Consider the following 17,129-nt stretch of genomic DNA (forward strand, 5'->3'; position numbering starts at 1 on the left):
TCCTGTGACAGTCAAACATTTGATCTACTGCCAGTAGACTAAGTGTAAAACACTACCGTTTGGGAATCTCAAGGTAGTTGATGGTAGTAGTTCAGGAAGTCTCACCTGCGGAAGGAGGACCACTAGAAGTGGGAAGGAAGAGCAGGTAAATATTTGAATTCAATGACACGTTTCACAGTAAACCAGAAGTTTATTTGCTTTATCAAAAATGGTACGAAAGGTCCACCTTACACCGGACGAATCCCACTCAGAATATCGACAACAGCCCTCCTGTTGTACGCCTGGGCAAGTTGTAGAGGCGTCCTACCGTATCCGGCAGCAGATCGGTCCGCTCCCAGCCGCAACAACAGGTTGACCACGGCCGCTTCACCACACGCGGCGGCAACCTGCAGAGCCGTCTGCCCGCTGCCGTCCCACGCGTCTTTGTCTGCCCCGTAAAACAGCAAGGTCATTGCGACACCCTGCCTGCCGTGTCCCGCTGCTACGTGGAGGGGCGTCTGCTGCCAGTTATTCCGTGCACTGACATCGGCACCCGCCTCCAACAGCCAGTTTACGGCCAAGACGTCGCCGCCCTTCGCCGCCTTGTGAAGTGCCGTGTACCCGTTCTCACACCGGCAGTTTATGTCCACTCCCTGTGCCAGTATGTCTGGGAGTTCGGCCATGTTTCCATATTCTGCAGCTTCGTGCAGCCACTTCTTCAACGCGTCGTCCACCAGAGCTCAGATATAGAAACTGCTAGCGAAACAGTGCCCTTGTTATCTGAGAGTGTCACGGACTGGGCCGCAATTAGCACAGCTGGTGTTACCAGTTCAGGGCAGATAGCGATAGCGGCTGGCGCGACAACTGCTGCCGCCGCAGGTGTTGCTTACGACGTTAAAAAAGTAGTTGAACGCGTACAGAACAAAGGATATACTTTACCTGGCAGTGATTACGTAGGACCAGGAAATCCTATAAATCTAGACGCACTGCGCAGTGGAGCAGATGCCATTGCTAAAGAGCACGACGTAGGATACGATAATGTGCTAAAGGAAGCAAGAGAACTACCATTTACAGAAGAAGAGTTTAGACAACGAGTTCAACAGTTGGATGCAAAAGCTATAATTGATTTCGCTATTGACTGGAGTCATACATGAAATTGGCATTCATTTGTGGGAAAATACGGCTTGAAATTGAAGACAGCTGTTGAACAACGTATTGGAAAAACTTTGTACCCGATAGAACCAAATGCCGAAAAAACAGGTATGTAAATATAATTTTTGTTGTGTATCATATATTTTTGGTTTTCATTATTTGATTTTAATGTTTCTTGCCTTCAGAATTATGATATTCCACCGTGGGAACGGTCTAATTCGGAGTTCATGCATGAAGGCCAGAAATGCTATGCCTATGAACAATGGCTAATGTCTCGTGTTCGCCATGGTTTGCCTATAGATCATGACTGCCCATCAACATCTGGTTCAGCCACTGGAACAAGTTCTGTAAACGAAGATCACGTCGACCACGAGGTATCAGACAGCGAAGAAGACGGACGAACAAGGACCAGAAGAAACACAACAACATTCTGAACCACAACGTTTAGTACCATATTCTGATAGTGACGAAGGTATGAGTTTGCCAATGCAGGTACATTCAGGTAAACGTCAAGACTGCAGCAGCTCAATCTGGTGGATCTAAGAAAGCAAAAAAAAAAATGTTAACAGGGACTGGAGCACCACCTGCTAACTTACTGGGTGATTCTCCTAATACTCGGGTTGATCCGTTACCTGCTCCTTCTATATTAGATATGGGTAGTATTACAAGATATCGCAAAGTACATAGATTTTTCACATATGGTTTAGCATATAAAGTGATTGAACATGAAAATGTAGTATGCATGGTTACTCCTTTGGCAGAAATTCCTGTTGATAGGCCATTTTTGTATATGACACCTTCTGAATTTGATTATTACCTGATGGTAGTTGAATTATTCATTGTTCTGTAAAAGTAATTGCACGAAATCCTAGAATTGCTTTTCAGACTAATTCAAGTGATACAGAACTTGCAACATTAAATCAAAATAAGAATATGATTACAAGTGTAGGGATTAATTTGAAAATACTGGGTATTAATGTAAAGCCTACAGCATTTACTGCAAATGCACCTATGGAAACAACTGCCATAGATCATACACGAAAGTTTGATTCCATTTGGAAGTCATGGTATGGTTATAGAAATGATGAAGAGTTTCTTACTAAAGTGCCTGCACATCAATTTGGACAACCCATTAATTTGAAATATTATTATGCATGTGTTTCTAGCTCAAAAGATAAGGGTTTACATAATTGGGGTTGGAAATGTGTACAGTCTTGTGTTTCTGAAGTAGATGCAGATGCACGAACAGGAAGTGTTATTGTTGACTATACTTATACACCAACATTGGGTTTTCTCAAAATTCCAAAAGTAGCCAATGTTGATATTTTTCCTATTACAAGTACTGCTCAAAATGTAATTCAAAGGTATAATATTAATGCTGATAAGCACTGTAATACTTTTGTCATGTGATAGTTTTTCTTTAACGCCTTTTGAACCAGCAAGAATGGAAGTACAATTAGTGGGAGCTGTTACTCCAGTGACACATGCAGAAGCATCTGGATATAATAATTTAATAGAAAAAGCTGATATTGCTTGTGCGGGGTATAATATTAGACTTCATGATACAAATGTTCAACCGAACCTTCATGTAGGCATTAATCCTACATATGCTTTAAGTACAAGCAGTTTAAATAGTGATGTTACAAAATATATTGATACTCAAATGTTGTTTGAAGTTATTGCAGAATGTTCAGTGTATGCAGATGGTCTAGAGACACATTACCCTAGAGCAACTGTATCAAATGTTCAAGTATCAGATATGATTTAGATGTCTAATGTAAAAAGAAATGAGGAATCATCTGTTTATAAGGGGCAATATGAAATTAAACAATTGTAATTGAAATGTAACAATTGTAATTTATTTTTATTTGTTGTACTAATTGAGAATAAAAATTATACATTGTACAAATTCTTGTCTTTTATTTAATAAGGAATATTATACATTTGCAATAATGAAAAGAAAGCTAAAGCATAAGGCTTTTTTATTGCATTTTTCAATTCATCAAACTTTTTCCACCTAATAGTTCTCACACGGACATTGTTGAAATCTGGATGACTACATACAATTGGCTGAGAATTAGAAATTAACGGTAATGGAGTATGTCTTAAAATAGCATCTCCTTTATATTTTACACGAATGTTGCATGCAATTCCTTCACAAACTTTTTTGAAATCTTCTATAGCACCTTCTTCTAATAAAATTTCATTTCCAATGATTATACACCTATTTACGGCATCTTGAAGAGCAAATTGATTCGTCTTATTGCATCGGCCAATGTGGCCTACATTAAGTCCAAGTGAAATGAAACAATCAAAAAACCAATTTTTTCCAGAGTTTGGTGGGCCAACAATACAAAGTGTTTAATTTTTTATTTTGTACATAATTCTTATCCTGCCATTGGTAAAGGCCCTGTCTATTAAACCATGATACCAAATTTAACAAAAATTTAGACACTTCATCTGTGTCGTCATTAAATTGAAATAACAAAAGTTTATTTAGCCATGCAAGAGAATCTGCTAAGTATAATAATATTCAAAAACATTTGTAGAGTGGCTGTAAAATACAGGGTGATTCAAAAAGAATACCACAATTTTAAAAATGTGTATTTAATGAAAGAAACATCATATAACCTTCTGTTATACATCATTACTCAAAAACAAGTTCAGAGATGTTCAATATGGCCCCCTCCAGACACTCGAGCAATATCAACCCGATACTCCAACTCGTTCCACACTCTCTGTAGCATATCAGGCGTAACAGTTTGGATAGCTGCTGTTATTTCTTGTTACAAATCATCAATGGTGGCTGGGAGAGGTGGCCGAAACACCATATCCTTAACATACCCCCATAAGAAAAAATCGCAGGGGGTAAGATCAGGGCTTCTTGGAGGCCAGTGATGAAGTGCTCTGTCACGGGCTGCCTGGCGGCCGATCCATCGCCTCGGGTAGTTGACGTTCAGGTAGTTACGGACAGATAAGTGCCAATGTGGTGGAATTTGCAGCTCTCTGTAGATCTAGAATGCTACAAGAATCAGCTAAACAGTACACTGAACGAAAGCCATCTCACAATTGTGCGTAATTCCATGATTACATACCGTTATAATCCTGTAGAGTCAATGTAATTATACCGCACATTGCCAGATAACTTTGGCACGTACGAATGTGAGTCCAACTGACACTGCTCTTATTGGTATATTAATACAGCTAACATGTTTGTCACACTGGATAGCAAACATCTATTTTACTACCCATCATAAAACTTTGGGTTAAAATTGTATATAAAAATGCAGTGAATTCAGAAAACAATTACAATAAAATACTATTTTATCTATAGCCACATAAATTCAAGAATCCTTACAAGTGTTACATTGCATGGAATCACTTATTCCCATGAAATGCAATATGAGATATTTTTATATACGAAAACCTTTATTGAGAGAACCAACCAAACAACTAAGCCTGTTCACACACCACTAACATGTAGGACAGTACTTAAAGCTGTTGTCCACACATGGGTAAAAGATACATCCTGTTTTCTTAAAAATTTTGGTGTGATTTAGAGAACACGCAATAACTGCAGGACATTCATTACATCCTGCAGATCTCATCAATGAGGAGGTATGCATTAACGAAAGAGAAGCAACCCTATCAGATTATCCTGCACATTGCATTAGCAGTTATGGCAGAAAAAAGGGGTGGTTGGTAGTACGTCATAAATCATATAGTGGTGTACTTCACCTGCTGTTTGTGTTTGCTATGGTTGCCCTGTTGGGTCTGCCACACACTATATTATTTTGGATTGTTTGCCTTTATGAATTTTTCTGACAGTTCCACTGCCATGTACGGAGGAAATGAAAGTAGCTTTCTCCACTAACAACAGCAGAACTTTAGTCTGCACTTTAAACAATAAAAGTGATAAATTATGGACTCAAGAACATAAAAAAGCACATTTAAATCCTTTAGGCTACTACACGGGGGAACTGGCGGGAATTTTCAAATTAGATACAGTGAACACAATTGTTAACATACATAATCAATTTACAAAATCGGCAGTAGAAAAAAAACACACACACAATTTTATGGAGCAGCTTAAAATGTTTGTGCACCACAGAAAGCAACAAGGAAAATTTTCAATGACAAACTGGAGAGTTACTCTTTCTCATGCGTACAATAATTATAATCCATATCAATATGTGTTTCCACATATGTATAAAATTTAATAAATAATTCGGTACTTAGTAGTGCTAAAATACATTTCATAACTAACAACTTTATATAGCCTATGTAATGTAATCCAAAAACACTTACACCTCGGAACAAACACTCTGTGGAACCATAGTATCTTTGTAGTATGTTTTGTTTCCTAAAACAAAAGCGTAAGTGATGATTTGCACATGCGATGTTCTGTGTGATGGAGGTAGCACAGTACCTCTAAGCAGACAAACAAAATTGCCATTTCTAACATCAGCATTTAAAAATACTCAGTCATTTTGTCTAATTTTGCAACTGCAGTATAACACCTTAAGACATCTGCAATGGGAGACAAGCAGAAAATCACACATGCAAACATCAAAAATATTCATGTGAATAAATGAACTTTAAATTGAGGACACATCCTCAAAATGAATTGTGCTAAGCATAACAAAAGTAAGTACCATAACTTGTGGAGTTTTTCATAGTTTAGATCATGAATGACAACTACAGACTTTCCTAAAACACTGAATATGATGAATGAAATTAAGAACTTGTCCATAGTGCCCATTGGACACTGGACCGCCAGTACACCCCTCGACTGTTTGATCACACTTGCAATGTCGGTCTTTCCAGTATTATGTAAAAATCATTCTTGGAGATAGGTATTTTAATAGTGTACTGTTCTAGCATTTGTCACTGCTATTTCAGAACAGATCGGTCCTGCTTGGACAGCGCTAGCATTAACCAAAAGTTTGGTGAATAAAAATGTAACAAAACATTGTACAAGTCTTTCCAGCTGTTCATGACTCAGGCTTATCTTATTCTCTCTAGGCGTAGATCAGTTACTGGCTCTTAAATAACAAAGTGAAAATCCTTCTGCACACTATCATTGCACACGGTTTATTCCACACGCAGATTTAGTAGAACAGTAAAAAATGAAATTGTTCCTCTCCTAGAATCGATGAGTGTTCCCCCACATGTGCCTTCATACAAAACAAACACTACCTGCAGTATGAGAAAAATCTCACAAAAAGTGTTTACTGAAGTCTGCTCTTTTGACACAAAACTGAAATATAAGTTAAATCACATTCATCCCAAAAGCATCGAAAAGCTTCTCTTAGTCAAACTGATAAATAGAGCCGTTTCAGCTTTTAACAATACAGACAAATATAAATGAACTTACATTTTTATGATTTCGAACTTCTGAAACATAAAAGATATCTAGTTTGGAAAATAACTTTAATAATTTTGAAATGTACGATGAGTAAATGACAGTGTATACTTAGTTGTTACAAAATAAATACATTACGATTGAATGACAGTGTACACTTAGTTTTTACAAAATATAGAGATGTTTATGAAGAAGCTAAACACATTTTTGAAACGTAACAATTTTGTTTTATTTATTTTATGGAAAATTATGTTTGGAAAAATATTTGTAAAGTAGAATCTTCAGAATAACTAATTTTTTATAACCTAAAAATAATGTTTTAATATATTATGGATACTTTTGAAAAATGTATTTTCATATATATTTTTGTATCTTGAATTAATCCATTAGGCACACCTGTATTTTATACAAGGGGCACTTAACACATTTCTTTTTCTTGGCCAGTTTGATTTGGAAAAAAATGCTGTTTTTGTTATGGGGAATTGTGGAATATTCCCGCTGCAGCCCCTATCGTTGCACGAAGATCCGATAGGTCGTGGCACTATACATAGTCTTCAAAATGGCATCTGTAATGGAGGGGCCCTCCAAGCAGAGGGCTGCCATCGAGTTACTTTTGCCGAAAACCAGAGGATCGCCGGTATTTACAGGCACTCGGAGAATGTCTTCGGAGACCTGGCAGTGAACAGAGGCACGGCGAGTCACCGGGCGAGGCATCTGTCGTCATTGCAACGAGGTGACGCAAATGTCCTATTTCCCGTGTGCCAGCCAGCCACACACACATCTGTGACTCCTGCAGTGTCGGAATGTGGATACTCATTCGAGGAGATCGACAGGTCACTATCGAACACCTCGCTACACAATTGGACATCTCAGTTGGTAGTGCTGACATTCTCATCCACCAATTGGGGTACTCGAAGGAGTGTGCTCACTAGGTCACTCTGATGTCACAAATAGTCAATCGCGTGTATTTGTGTGTTCCACAAGGGAGCATTTTGAGAGAGAGATAGATAGATAGATATGCAGGAACGCCTCCACTTCCTATGGATGAAGTGGTGAAGTGAACTGCAGCCACTCTATAAATCAGCAAACAATCCGTGATAAGGATCTGCAAGAACAAATTTATAGAAGGATCAGGTGGGTCATCCAAAATGGAAAAACCTGGAAGAAGAGGCACCTCAAAAAGCTGGTCACAAATCTCAACTCTTTTTCAGGAAATGTCATTCGTCATCAGATATATTCGAGGAAGGAGTACCCGACACAAACAGCCACGTGCTACCCTTGCAGCAGCGTATCTATTTTGGGATAATTTATCATCCTTATTAAGACTCACGATCAGGTTAGTATTCCACTATAATTCAATTTGTGGCCACGTGCTATTAATGGAACACCAAATTATTGCAGCCTGGCAATGCCGTTTTCTTAGAGAATTAGTAGGGACAAATTTAGACTGCATCTTTTAGCTTTTTGGAACATGGGTAAACATGGGACATAGTTTCAAAAAGCTGAGCATATCAATGGTAGCATGGCAACTCCAATTGGCAGAGGAAGAAGAAGAATTTTAGCACACGTTGATTACTCAAACTGTTTCATTTCTTATTGTCAGCTGTTATTCACTTCATACAAGACCACTGACTACCACGAAGACACGAACCAAAATACTTCTCTGAAATTGTTGCAAGAACTGTGCTTCAAACCTTAATAAAAAACTCATCGTCATGGATAACATTCCGTATCATTCTGTAGACAAGACAAACTGCCCACAAAGGCAACAAAGAATAAGACATTGCTTAATAGTTAGAAAATGTAATATACTGTTTGACAGTAAATTGGCAAGGGCAGAATTATTAGAACCTGAGTCACAACACATGCCAAAGAACACAATTTATATTGTGGATGAAACAGCAACATAATATTGGCATGAAGTGCTCAGATTCAATGTCATATTTCTGCAGAAAATTTAAAAAAAAGTTCATTGACTCAGGTGAAATGACTTCTGAACGAAGCAGTTGAAAAAGAGACACCAGAAGACTGGCAAAAAGTAGTGCATCATGTGAAAGGAGTGACAGCAGTGTGTCGAAGAATTGATAATATCTGCCACTACAAGCAGCGACTCTGATAGTTCCACTGACTGAATTATGTGGTGTCTCCCCATCGACGATGGGTACTTTAATGAACATCTTACTTCCATTAATTCTTGTGTTTGCAACTATTACGATCAGTTTCTCGTTCCTGTTGTCAGACTGAGGAATAATGTTTACCCACCTCCCATCATCTCCTTATGGTAAGGCAGACTGCATTTTAAATATATTTCACTTCGTGTGGTCACCAAGATGTTATTTCATGTGTGTAGGAGTTTTACGGATATGCAATGATAGGAGAAATTTCAGATCCGGAAAAGTTTCCTTCTATTTCAGTAACCAATGTAACACTGTTTCTAATGAAACTTAAGAAAGAGATTTCTGCTGTGTTTAGAGAGACTACCGAGACCAATACTAATTCTAAATTTCAGAATCCTTACATTATTTTTGTAGAGGATAGAGACTTTAAACTTCCTACTTGTTATGAGTTAAATAGCAAAACAATTGCGTAAAAACACCATTTTCAGTAAAAAAGGTATTGCTCGTAGAGCATTTGTTATTGGGCTTACGGTGTGTTAAGTTCGAAGCTGCTTACGAATGTGAAAATTTAATCTATTTCACAAAATTTAGCGTAACTCTTTCACTCACTAAAACTGAAAACAGAATTTTGACATGCTGAGGTCTACGTAAATTTTAGATTTTTTAAATTTGATTTTTGTGAAAGATGCAGGCTTTAAAGTGATTTTCTGTCACTCTGGAGATCAATGTGGTTTGGCGGCTGCCTCCGGACTGTACTCGACACAACAGAGCCACAACTTTGGAGCCTAGATGTCGAGTGACAACTGGTTTAAACCAGACTATAATGAGGTATGTACTGTGTGTCCTTTTGAACCGGTAGGGATTCCCACCTCCTTGCTTTATGTAGAATGGGAAATTGTGGAATACCTTTCCACAGAGTACATGTCTACACTCTGAAACCTAAGAGAGGGGCAAAGTCTACACGGATATTGTCTTGCTCTGCAATTTTGACCATCACTGTTCTACCACGAAATTGCTGTAATTGACAACTAGCACTGTTATGGAGAAAATGTGTTGGGAAATGAAAGAATTGCAGGATTCTTAACAAGGCCTCTGCAAGCACAACTGTTATCTGCTTTACACGGTAGTCTTTCTGCTTAATAAACGCTTTTACATCAGGTGCACTACCCCAGAGGATAACTCCACAAAACAGGGAGAGACAATGTGTAAAATGTCAGAATGCTCCTCTTTAGGTCAAAACAATGAGATGCATCTAAATATGAAACAGCCTGAACAGAACTTCTTGACAAGTTTGTGTTGACTCCAGTTCAATGTACACTCTTTGACATAAAACTTGACCGGCGGCCGGCCGCTTCAGAGGCTAAGTCCGCGCCGATCGCGACATGGGATAAAAAAACTGGCCAACTCGCTAATTCTCTAAGTCCGGTTATCTGCACAATCTGGCAACACTGTAGACTGCGGCACTTCCTGGAGGAAAACTTGTCCCACGATAGAGAAACTCTAGGCTGATTACGCCTGTGGTCTAGCGGTAGCGTGCGTTGTTTCTGTTCATAATGTCAGTGGATCGAGAGCAGCTGGCATAAAATATTTTTATAGCCTCTTCTGTCTGAATGCTGAAGACGTGAATGTAATGGTAGCGCAGATTCAATTTACTTCGCTTTGTGACACACCGATATCAAAATTTTATCCAGTAACGATTTTGCGGCAGATTTCCTGCAGACTGTCCTCTGGACGCCGTATGCGGCAAAGCTCCGGGATCCATTTGCTGGCTACTGGCAGCGGCCGTGGCGACAGCAGCGGCGCTGCACTCCCCCGTTCTTTATCGAAAGCGCCTGCTACCGCTCATCGCTTTTGGTGATTTAAAACGCTTTATTATTAAATGTTGCTCCACAGAAAATTTCTACAATTTCCATTCACGCTCAAAAGCAACGGAGACAGACGCCCTGATTAGTAGGCGGGTATTATATTACATTAATCGGCAAGAGCTGAGTATGGCCCGAAATTAATTTTATAGACTGGGACGAAATTAAACCACCTCACTACATTCGATGAATTTATAAATGCTTCATACCTCGTTTCTTTTCCTTTCAAACTCAATTATTTGTGCAACTTTTGGTCAATGTTTGGATGTTTTCGTCAAGCCAGAGTGAGCGTCTGTGGTGTAAAGTGTATTACAGTTCTTTTTTCATTCCTTATGGTAAGTCTATGCGATAAACTGTGTGAATACCTTGCAATGCATACTCTGTAGCAGTGCAGGAACACTGCACATTTGGAGTTCCATGTATGGGTTCATGAAGTATTTATTGTTGATCGGAAGTGATAGTTAAGGTCATCAGATTTAAACCAGAAAAATTTGTCGTTTTGAAGGTTTCAGAGAACGGAAAGGAATTGCTAACGCCGGTGTTAGAAAACGTCTACAGTTAAATGCTATTGCAAAAATTTAGAAGAAGGGAACTATATTAATGAACATGTGCACTTCATAAACAACCTTCTGACATGTTAGACCTATATGACGAACAAAGCTCAAATTTATATCGTTGACAGTCGGTTTGAATCTTTTCAGGGTCTATTTTACAGTGAAGCACCTTGGAATTTGCAAAGCAGAAATCCATGACATTAACTTAATTTACTAAGTCGAAATCGGACGAAGATTGATGTTTAAAGGCATTCTTCAGATTTCGCATAAGAAATTTTTACTAGCAGTTTGCAACTCCATTAATTAAAATGGAAAATAAAAGGTTGTAGTCAGCGGCTTCTACCGTGATTCGAACTGCTATGTCTTATAGTACAAGCACTGCAACGCACAAGGGAACCTCTGAGCTAACGACACACTGGCGGCCAGAGGCGGAATATAGTCACTGCGATGTTGCCTGAGCCTCAAAACGCAACCTTAAACACACGAACAGAGGAGGTGGAGATTACTGTTTTAACGTCCCGTCGACAACGATGTCATTAGAGACGGAGCACAAGCTCGGATTAGGGAAGGATGGGGAAGGAAATCGGCCGTGCCCTTCCTAAGGAACCATCCCGGCATTTGCCTGAAGCGATTTAGGGAAATCATTGAAAACCTAAACCAGGATGGCCGGGCGCGGGATTGCACCGTCGTCCTCCCGAATGCACACACAAACAGGTGTTACTTATGTGAAGAACGCCGTTCTTGGAGTCCAGAAGTTAAATATACTTTCTAATTGTGCCATCTTGCAGTGGATTATATCGCACGAGTCTTCGATGTGGAAAACGAATGTCAAGTGAATTTAGCGGGGTAACGCCGACCTACACCCGGAAGTAAATGCACTATCAGAGTGTTGACAAATACTTGCTACGACGCTGCCATTTCTAGGCTCTCTGACGAGGCAGCTCTTCAGCGAAATGCTTTCCGTGATTCTCCGATACGGTTCTTCAGAGTGGAGACGCGCGCGCACGTTTGGTTTTTATGCGGCGTTCTCCCCTGATGGTTTCTGACGTCGCCTTGTGGGCTATGTATACATATGAGACATTCAATTATCATTAATCCAGAATCATACAAGTTTCAGCTTCCGGCGTGGAAGAAGGCTGTTGACGCCGACATTATATCATTTCAACGTAGGGAAAGCAAAACGGATCATTCAATGTTTCTCATTCAACATAAAGCATGTGAGATAATTTTCCGTAACGTTCATAATCATCTAAAAATACAAACGAAGTAAAAATACACCGGAAGCTTATTCGAATTGAATATAACGCTTTGCACCTCGATGTCGAATTTGTCCACTTGCAATCTTTTGCAGCATACACATAGAATGTCATGATTACCACGAGAATGAAGAAATATGTTGGTAAGGATGGAAGCAAGAAGAGACGCAGTCAACAAATATTCTATTCCTCATGGCATTCATTTCATTTGACACGTAAGAAGAGGTAAAGCGGGAATTTACTTTCGTTAACACGAAAGATATGCCGCACATATTGATAACGAGGAAGTCTGCGTCTTCATACGTTTCATCCTTGAAATCTGTATGCTCTATTATATACTAAGTAGCCCGATCATTGTTTCAGTAATGTTACCCTCTTGTTTGACCCCGTAACGATGAACAGATTCCAAATGCATGTCTCCCTTCCTGGGTTGTTTTTTGTGTTTTATTGCTTGGAATTCCTGAAGCAGACCACTGTGCCTTCCCCCCTCGTGGGTTAGGTCTCAAAACTAAACCGCTTTGTATCCAATGGCATAATTTATTCAGACAGCATCAGCATAAGACTATCAAACAAAGCCTTCCATTTACAGTTGCAGCACTCTAACCAGCACTGACCAAAGTGAAATCCACGGTCATGGTCCTAAATTACCAGCTGTCTGCTACTGTGGCAAAGTCCGTACTACACTTTCGATTCCGCAGCACCATTTTATCTGGTAACACTGTGTAGTTGCACAGTTGTGCTACCAGGTCTGTCCTCACACTGTCAACTTTATGTATCTCACTTCTCCTGTAGCGTAGATCACGAGGAGCCGAAGTAAATGAGTGTATTCTGCATGACGTAACATTCAGTATTCCCTTCTTTCATAGCCACTCTTCATGTGCATCGATACCAAATAGGAATGCGAAAACTCTTGCGAGTGAGAGAATGACAATAACAATCGTAACAAGAACAAGCAAATAATGAATGATGTTTATTCCAACGCAGAACGAGAATGGCTTTAAATATAAAAATCTGTATCTATATCTATATCCATATCTATTGATCTTTGAGTTGGCACAATGCAAATATATTCTTAGCATTTAGTTACTGAATTTAGTTCTGGATGTTTGCAGAGAAAAGGAAAAGTCGGTACTTCTCGCTAGTGTAATATAATGTGAACCAGCAACTACCGTTTCCTTAGAACACGACTCAAGCAGGTCCTCAAGTAGGTAGCAAGGCACTGCTGCATTCTGTTCCCTGACATTGCTCTGATGACGGTTAATGCAGATAGTTCCGATTATGAAATACAAAACGTATTGCAGGTTAGTTCCTAGGATAGTAACATTAAATTTGCGTTGTAGACGGCACATGAACGTGACGACTATCCATATTACTCATCAATATAAAAAGACAATATTTTGGGAATTTAGCAGGATTACTCAAAATGAATTCTGAAATTGGGTGACTGACTGCACAGGTGCTAAACGTCGTCAAGAGTATACGATGTCCTAATCGCATTAGGAATATGAAGATCGTCTTCGACAGCTCGCAACTTTCACATTGCTATCTCCACCCTACTCCAGACAGCCCTCGGTGGCGTTGCACTACGTTGCCGATGTTATGGAAGGCCTTCAAACCGACAACAGACCACATATTGAAAAATACAAGCGAATTCTCTTGCAGCGTAAGCTTATTGTAACTAATCTAAAAATTATTGGAGAGGAACATTGTCCTATTCAAAAAAAGTAAAATGTTACACACTGTTGACGTCAAACGGACATTATCTTTGTCCTGTCTTGTGTCCTACTCATCTATAATATCAAGTGTACTATGAAAATGATTATATATAATGGATGATAGGGTAATGCATTGATACCAGATGGTGGGGGCCGGCCGGTGTGGCCGTGCGGTTCTAGGCGCTTCAGTCTGGAACCGCGTGACCGCTACGGTCGCAGGTTCGAATCCTGCCTCGGGCATGGATGTGAGTGATGTTCTTAGGTTAGTTAGGTTTAAGTAGTTCTAAGTTCTAGGGGACTGATGACCTTAGAAGTTAAGTCCCATAGTGCTCAGAGCCATTTGAACCATTTGAACTATTTAACACAAAATGACATTAAAAATTAAAGTTATTCACGAGCAGCTAGTTGAGAATATGTATGAACATTAAATGACACGACGAACTGAAATAATATGACGAAGAGTTCAGCGCTCACTGGGAATAGAGCCCCACACATATCGTTGTTGACTACACACAAAGAGACGTCAGCTACCGAATTTTTATCCACCAGCTGCTCAGAATAGCATCTTGAACTTACAGTCATCTCGCAAATAGTTCTGTGTCTCACTGGGAGTTAAAAACGTCAGATATCGTTAGTGTTGACAACGAATGAAAATACATTAAAAATCAAAATTATTATCCACCAGCAGATAGGTGTTCTCATGATAGAGCTTGATAATACATAATTAAATATTTAGTGCCGGGCCAGGATTCGATCCCATTCACGCGTAATATGTGAAGGTGTTGAGGAATCTGCAGGTTTGAACAAACAACAAATTGTAGCCGAGCTGTATTGCCACGAAGGGATCAAATTCCGCGTTAAGGGCGGTCTGAGTTGCATTCCCAGTTTAGAACCAATTTTATCGACATACAGAAGCTCAAATAAAAGATGGAATAAGTGTCCTGTGACCATACATAGCGTTTGTGTCGTCACTTGAAATAAATAACTAGTATAAGAAAGGTTACTGGTGATAGCGTTTCTACATGTCGCCACTCCAGACTTTATTGTGGTTCAACCTACCGTCTACTTGGTAAAGAAGGAATATCATCTTTAATGTGAATTTTCAGACCACGCAGCCATTATATCTCCTTCACTTGGTGTAGCCAGGAGAGAATGGAATCTGTCTCTCCCTATCTAAAATCATTGACGGAAGGGGGAATCGAACCCAGACCATAGGTATAACAACCTACCATCCGTCCAACAGACCACGAAATCCTCTTCTGTGCGAGTCATTTTTCTATCGTAACGCAGTTGCGCCACACTGGATGAGAATTCTGACACACAGGCTCCCTGTAGTAATTTGCAGCATGTTCAGTAAATTCATTTACTTGGTTGACCGAATCACCATGAACTAGCTGCCTCGGTTACCCAGTGCATACATTCGACTATTTTGTAATCACACAAATAAAATCACGTAACTGCCACCTACACACAACTGCCAACAGTGTAGGATGCAGAAGTTTAAACAGGAAGTGTTCCTTTCCACTTGAGCTATTCTATTGCGCTATCTGTTACTAGAAAACGTCGTTCAGTCCAAAAGAAAAGCTGTAACTGTTTGTCTCTCAGAAGTCAAGACGTGGCCATATGCATAATCTCACAGTGCTGTGGAATCCAAAAGTTCTGGAGGAATAGTTGCCGAGCTCTGGAGCTGCTGTAGCTACGTGTCAGCTTGTAGCATAGATAAGATGTCGCGAGTTCGAATACATTCAGTGCTACATTTTTTAAAACGCAATTCTGCTCTCTGCTGAAGGTATCAATCTAATGGAACTTTGAACATAATTCCCTTCACTTCTCAACCCAAAGTAGTCGCATGTGGAAAAAGGGCTAACTACTGTGACATTTTGTTCTATTCAGGTTTAATAGACAGCAGGCAGCAGATGCATCTCGAAGATGTGCAGGGAGAGCGCATCGTGCCATAATATGTCAGAAAAGTATTTTCTACATTAGCCGTCGTGTGGTAGTGATATTTTATTCTTCTTCAAACTTTGTTTGACAGCTTTAACTCAGAACAAGTTTTCTACATGCATGTAATCAATAAACTGCATGTGCATTGTCAGACTGTCATAGGTAACATCAGAGAATTCGCATATATCGTTGATGATTAATTTCTCTCTCATGTTTACTATTGTTTTAACAACACTAAAGGAAACCTTACGAAAATTGTGCACTGTATTATAAGAAATGAAATAAAACTAACCATGATAACCTTACGACGAAAGTATCTGTACACAAGCATGCTTCTATCGACACGAATTAGTAAAATACTACTCACTTAGATTTTGATTGGGTCTGCGTTTAATTGGTATGCTGTGTCATACTCAAGAGGTATGCAAATGTGGCATTTCATAAATATAGTTACGTATTCCTAGAAACCCAAAATTCGCTTGGCAGCAGCGGAAAGAGGCCTTACCTGTTGTGCAGCATTGTAAGTTTTTCAACATTGCACTATGAGCTGAAAGCATTTTCTTGCGATTTCCTTATTGGTGTTTGATCTGACTGCTTGTAGCTCTTTCACAGAAGGGATAAAAACGTTACAGTCAGTGAGACTGGAACTGCGAACCATAACAGACGCTTTTTCACAGGTCAGCACGTTACCACAGAGCTGGCGAGGAGGTATGGGTCTTAGCTTCCTATTACCAGGGCAATAGTAACTAGAACTCGTAAACCGCTATTTGAAGGTCGAGATTAGTTGCGGTTTCCACCTGCAACGACTTTCCTGGGCTGAAAACCGTAAATTTTCAATCTTTTGTTACCCTTCAAGCGATAATAACTCAGATTATTCAATGGAAATGACAGGTAAAATCAAGTGAACTTTGAGGCTTAATTCCGTGCACACCAGGAAGTAACTCGTCGATCACAGAGTTGCCAAACATACGTTGCCTTGTTGCCAAATCTCAGTTACAGTACCAGCAGGAAGAAGACGAACCGATGTGATCCTACGGCGGTCTGGGAAGTGACCATAGCTGGTGTCTCCAAGTCGCGGCTGCTACGGCCTGGAATACGTAATGCGTCTGATTCGCTTTCTGTAACTAGGTTTAGGGACTGGAGCGTAGTTACTAATAATACTCAGAACTGACTGCAAACTGAGCA

General features: G+C 39.7%; 1 protein-coding gene across 1 annotated transcript; it reads right to left on the minus strand.

Annotated features, from left to right (window-relative positions):
* Nucleotides 1-227: 227 nt before the first annotated feature.
* On the minus strand, nucleotides 228-662 carry LOC126212735 (ankyrin homolog). Its single transcript, XM_049940145.1, has one exon. The coding sequence runs from the start codon at nucleotides 660-662 to the stop codon at nucleotides 228-230; it is 435 nt and encodes a 144-aa protein (XP_049796102.1).
* Between the last annotated feature and the right edge of the window lie 16,467 nt (nucleotides 663-17,129).

This window comes from Schistocerca nitens, chromosome 11, assembly GCF_023898315.1.
Source record: "Schistocerca nitens isolate TAMUIC-IGC-003100 chromosome 11, iqSchNite1.1, whole genome shotgun sequence".
NCBI classification, from domain to species: Eukaryota; Metazoa; Arthropoda; class Insecta; order Orthoptera; family Acrididae; genus Schistocerca; species Schistocerca nitens.

Bases quoted from the DNA above. Each gene is read 5' to 3' on its own strand.
- LOC126212735 (XM_049940145.1), bottom strand. From the start codon at position 662: ATGGCCGAACTCCCAGACATACTGGCACAGGGAGTGGACATAAACTGC.